Here is a 6,000-nt window from a genome sequence, read left to right as displayed (position 1 = left end):
GATGATGCTGAGGCCGCAGTTCGTTTACTCACTCGCTGGGAAAGGGACCAAGCTTAACAGAACACTACCGAATGGGGATTTTCTAAGCGTAGCTAAAGAAAAAGGGTGGATTGTAAGGGATACTGGAATGTGAGGAGTCAAGCAAGTGTTCATTAGAAATGAAGTATTATGGGTTAACTTAAGGTGAAGGGATACTAGAATGTGAGGAGTCAAGCAAGTGCTCATTAGAAATGAAGTATTATGGATTAAATCAGGGTGAAGGGATGCTGGAATGGGAGGAAGGGTTATAAAAGTATAATAAAATAAGGATCTTCAATACAGGATAGCAAGTAGATAGCTTTAGCAAGTCTTGGGGATTGATTAATGAGTAAAGAACAAAGACATGATATTTCCTGGCTAACAAGTTTGCAGGAAGGCACATAAACTGATAAGAAGTTAGAATCCACGTGGGCAGAATTACCTAATGCTAAACCAATCCAGGAGGCAGAAGAATGTTAGGGGGAAGGTATCTCTGTACTGAAATGAAATGTATAAAAGTTGGGTCAGCCTCAGTATCTGTGTGTATTCCCAGGGTAAGGGGAAGCACCCAACTTTGCATTGTTGTAATAGTATAATAAAAGTTCTTTGTTCTCAATTTTTGTCTCGAGCAAATTCTGTGAAGGTACTTCTGTTTCTCATGGTATCGAGGAGTTGGCAGGACAGATTTGAAGGCCAGGAAAGTCCACATTTCTTCAAAAAGAAACTGTCTGGGAATACAGCTTTTAACCAAACTTTAAGAAGGAAATGAATTACCCTCGGGCGGCCAGAGGTGGAAGTGGTTGCACAAACCATGAAAAAGAGGAAGAGGCCGTTGAGAAAAACAACCCTTCATAATGAAGCCACCGGGACCGAGGAGCCTCCCGCCATGGATGCCCCTCCCCCACCTCCACACCCCCACCTCCACCCCCCCACACCTCCACCCCCCCACCCCCATCACCCCCCCACCCCCATCACCCCCCCCACCCCCATCACCCCCCCCCACCCCCATCACCCCCCCCACCCCCATCACCCCCCCACCCCCATCACCCCCCCCACCCCCATCACCCCCCCCCACCCCCATCACCCCCCCCCACCCCCATCACCCCCCCCCCACCCCCATCACCCCCCCCCCCACCCCCATCACCCCCCCCCACCCCCATCACCCCCCCCACCCCCATCACCCCCCCCACCCCCATCACCCCCCCACCCCCATCACCCCCCCCACCCCCATCACCCCCCCCACCCTCACCCCCAACGCGGGGGGCTGTCGAGTTTGCTCACGCTCTGAAACCCCAGACGGCCGAGGCCGGGCCCCCTGAAAGTTTGTTCCCTTCAAACCCCCCCCCCCGCCCCGCCCCTGCCCTGTGTCCCGGCCGGGTGGTGCCGACGAACCCATCCGAATCGATGAGCCCTCGCGCTTCCTGCACCTGCACCTTTGGCCCGGCCCGGCCTTTTCCACGCCGTCTCGTGTCAGCGCCGAATGGGTTAAAGCAGCTTCAAGGCAACGACACGCCAGGAGCTTCCTGGTTCGGGGCCCATTGGAGTCCAGTGAATTTTGAGCGGGTGGGGGGGGGGGGGGGGGGTCGGAGTGACAGGTCTCGGGTGGGGGGGGGGGGGTCGGAGTGACAGGTCTCGGGTGGGGGGGGGGGGGGTCGGAGTGACAGGTCTCGGGTGGGGGGGGGGGGTCGCAGTGACAGGTCTCGGGTGGGGGGGGGGGGGGTCGGAGTGACAGGTCTAGGGCGTGCGGTTCATGGGAACCTGGGCAGTGATGGGCCTGCATCGCCTTCGGACCGATCGGGTGGACCAGAGTCCTCGCTCCTCCTCCTCCTCCTCCTCGATTTCATGCAGAGACCGCCCTGAATTCACAAGCAGATGAGCCAACTTTCGTGCCATCTGAAGGTATTTCTGCTGCCTGTGAAAGTCACAGGTTTTCCAGCCGCAGCCCCTGGAAGTTGAACTTGGATTGATCTGACAGAACAAGTGGGGGTGGGGGTGGGGGCTAAGTTGTCCACATTTCTTCAAACAAAAACTGTCTGGCAATACAGCCTTTAACCAAACTTTGAGAAGGAAATGAATGAAGGAATAGACAACCCAACCTTCCTCTCTGAGGGAAATCTAGACGTGAAACAAGATTCAAAACCTGCCCACAAAATCCTGGAAGAAGTTGCCAAATCCAGGCCGGAGAGAGCAAGATCAAGGCAAGAGTTTGCGGAAGGACCTTGTGGATGGGGAACGTGTGTGTTAGATGGTATTCAGAACTGCAACAACCCCAAAGGATATTTACTCTTTTACAGTCTGCTTGCTATTGTTCAAGGTAGGATTTACAAGTTTCTTTCATATTTAATATTATGTTTTTCTTTCCCTCATTGTTACCTTTTTTTTCTCTTGATCATTATTAAGTGGGCAGAGTCTTCCATTCTTAATTACTCTTGGCCCCTAGTCCTCGAGGTATGTGAAACCGTAGCTATTAGGAAAGGAAATATGTCCACAGTTTGTGATTTAGGATAGTGGATAATTTAAATGGAGTAAAATTAGATCACTTCATGTTTCTGAGGGTCTAGTACATTACTCAATCCCCAACTCTTCCTTTAGTCAAACAAAGGAAAATGCATCGACATCTGTTCAGATACCATGATTTAGCAAGGGGTGTCAAAGAGACCACTTCCTCATTACACAAAGTAGATGTGACAAGTGGCAGGGACAGACAAAGGAGAGTCAGTGAATCTTGGACTTTAGCTGGCTAAAGTAGGATTTGAGCTGGGAGCATGTGAGCTGGCTAAGTAAGATAGGACCCATGGTATTGTCGGAAAGATATTTGCAGGGATAGATTGACTGGCAGGATGCAGAGAATGGGGGTCAAAAGGGCCCTTTTCTGGTTAGCTGCTCGTGGTGTTCTACACGATTCAATGTTGAGTTGTTTTTGTGTCACATCAATGATTTGGATGATGGAATTGAAGGGATTGAGGCCAAGATTGCAGGTGGTACAAAAGGCTCTTTTCGAGTGAAAATTAATGATTTGTAAAGACAAGTTTCCTCTGCTTTTAAGACTTGCATCTAAAGGAGGATTGGCAGATCCTTTTGCTCCATGTTCCCTCCACCTAGGGTGGTAGTAACAGGTGAATCAAAGTTGCTCCACCTCCTGCATAAAAGGATTGCTGTTGAAAGCGGTTCCAAACAGGAAAGTAAGATGATGGACGTCACGCTGACAGCCCTGATGCCCCGCTGCGCTGTCGCAGAGCGGCTGGTGGAGCTGTCAGGCCATCCTTCACACCATCCACTCCCTCATGTCACCCCTTGGACTGAATGGCTGGGACTCTGCAGGCTCCTGGTGGCGGCATCTCTTCACTCAACATTGGGTGTAGGGAACTCGGAGAGGCAGCAGGGCAGAGGCTGTCAGGCAGAGGGGATTATCAGGCAGTGGGGCTAAGGCAGTGAGGCGGGTGTCTGTCAGGGAGTGAGGTGGTGGGGCTGACACAGGGCAGCCGCTGCATCTTGACCCCTTGTTTTCCTGGGAAGCTGGCTTTTCCATCCTCTGTATAAAAGGTAAATTCGCCCTTTTTTAATAAAACTTGAGCTGGTGATGACGTGGCTTTTGTGCATAAAAACTCTGGAAGAGAACCAGAGAGTGATGTGGAGGCATTGAGTCTACAGAAGGACTTAGACAGGTTAGATTGGGCAAGGAAATGCCAGATTGAATACAGTGTTTGATCATGCACTTTGGTGGAAGGAATAAAGGTGCAAGACTATTTTCTAAATTGGCAACGCGTTCAGTAATCAGAGGTGCAGAGGGACTTGGGAGTCCACGTGCAAGATTCCCTAAAGGTTACATTGCATGTAGAATTGGTGGGAAGGAAGACAAATGCAATGCTATCATTCATTTGGAGAGGGATAGAATATAAAAGCAGCAAAGTCATGTTGAGGCTTTATAAGGTATAGTGAGCAGTTTTGGACTTTTTATCAAAGTAAGGATGTGTTGGCATTAGAAAGGCTCCAGAGGAGGTTCACTGATTATGAAAGGGTTATCATATGAGGAGCATTTGATGGCTCTGGGACTGTACTTGCTGGAGTTTAGAAGGATGAGGGGAAATCTCATTGAAACCTATCAAATACTAAAAAAGACTGGATAGAGTGGATGTGGAGAGGATGTTTTCTCCAGTGGGGAAGTCGGGGACCAGAGAGTGCAGCGCAGATTACAAAAACTTCCCTTTGAGATGAGGAGGAATTTCATCACCCAGAGGATGATGAATCTATGGAATTCATTGCCAAAGACAACTGTGGAGATTAACCCTAACCCTAACCCCAATCAGCCATGGTGAGGCAGACTCAATGGAGCTTAATTCTGCTCCTATATTTTTGAAAATTTTATTTTTCATTTGCATCAAAAGATACATTTAATTTTTCATCATATGACAATACAAGGTAATAAAAATGATATATTTTTTTCTTTTTATCCCCTTCCCTCCCCCTCCACAAAAGAAAATGGAGAGTAAAAAGTGAAAACACCTGAATTTATTTATTATTCACTATTCATATATTCCTAACACATTATTCTATCCTGTACATATTAATTGGATGGAGCGGGTGTTATGGATGATGTGGATGGACTCCTACTGATGAAAAATTCTCAGGTTGATTCCTTAAATTATAAATAATCTTTTCTAATGATATACAGTTTTGAATTTCCATGTGCCATCTATCCAACCTTATAAAATTATCTGACTTCCATGTTACTGCCATGCCACTGCTACTGCAACACTCAAAGATTTTCGTTGATATTTTGTCTAACTTCAATTTAGTATTAGTGTCAAAGCAAAAATATTTTGGGATCTTTTGGTATCTGTATCTTCATAATTTGTCCAAATAATATATCCAAGTCTTCCCAAAAATTTCCCACTTTTTCATAATACTGAACTGCATGTAATAAGTTTCCTCTTTCTTTGTTACATCTGAAACATTTGTGACAACAATTTTAATTAAGTCCATATAATTTATACAGAGTGTAGTATAATTGGTGTAAAAAAAAATTATTGTACCATTTGATATCTAACATTAATTGTTACACTCTCCAGGCCTTGACATGAATTTGTATATTTAAATCTTTTTCCTATTTTACTTTTGACTTGTATAGTTCCTCTTGTTGTATTGGGTCTTGTGATATATATATATATATTTATATATATATATATAGCTCTGTTCTGGAAGTCTAAAATTCGCACCTAATTAATTTTTTTAAATGTGATTTAAGCTGATGGTATGAAAAAATAATATTATTTAAGTATACTCTGCTCCAATATCTTATTGTCAAATAAATTCAAGCCCAAAAAGGGATTCACAAATAACCTATCTAAAATGTTTTCTAAATCCAAAAAACACATGCGAAAACTATGCAAAGGATATGAATGAATTCTGAAAAGATAAGAGGATATCACTGAAATGTTGCTGATATAATAGTTCTTTTCCTCTGCCATTTGCATGTTAATTAGCTTAGTTTTAAATGACTGACACGTATTTTGTATTAATGCATCCTTGTTTAAGATGTTCACACTGGTGAAAACATCATAATATCTACCCTATCAAGCCCTGTAGGATTTTATATATTTGAATAAGGTCACCCTATCCTTCTAAACCCATTGACTCAAGGGAAGGAAGGAGTTGGTGAACTCAAGAGAAAAGATGGAATCACTGGGGTTCAGATGCCACATGGCAGAAACTGTACTCTGCACTTTTGTTTTATTTTCTACCACCTGTTGTACTTTAATAAGGATTGACGTGCTTGCTTAGCACACAAAACAAATTTTACACTATCTTCGAACGCATAACAATCAACAATTTAAAGAAAAAGGGTTATGGGGTAGGGAGGTTTAGTACTTTTTTTAAAGGAAGGAATCTATGGGTTGGCACAACATCAAGGGCTGAAGGGCCTGTACTGTGCAGTATTGTTCTATGTTCTGTGTGTAACCCATAAAAGAATCTTGTTGAGAT

The 6,000-nt window shown here is 45.0% G+C and overlaps 1 protein-coding gene across 4 annotated transcripts in view; it reads left to right on the top strand.

The window, feature by feature from the left end:
- The first annotated feature begins 1,745 nt into the window (after positions 1-1,745).
- LOC138739814 (solute carrier organic anion transporter family member 4C1-like) overlaps positions 1,746-6,000 on the top strand; it is a 168,461-nt gene continuing 164,206 nt past the window's right edge. For all 4 annotated transcript variants that reach the window (XM_069892380.1, XM_069892372.1, XM_069892365.1 and 1 more), the window contains exon 1: positions 1,746-2,332. In XM_069892380.1, coding sequence (XP_069748481.1) covers positions 2,089-2,332 — 244 coding nt within the window. In that variant the 5' untranslated portion in view covers positions 1,746-2,088. The remainder of the gene's footprint in view (positions 2,333-6,000) is intronic.

Source organism: Narcine bancroftii, chromosome 1 (genome assembly GCF_036971445.1).
Source record: "Narcine bancroftii isolate sNarBan1 chromosome 1, sNarBan1.hap1, whole genome shotgun sequence".
Classification (NCBI taxonomy): Eukaryota; Metazoa; Chordata; class Chondrichthyes; order Torpediniformes; family Narcinidae; genus Narcine; species Narcine bancroftii.
Note: the sequence above shows the minus strand (reverse complement) of the source record. Positions and strands in the feature narration are given on the sequence as shown.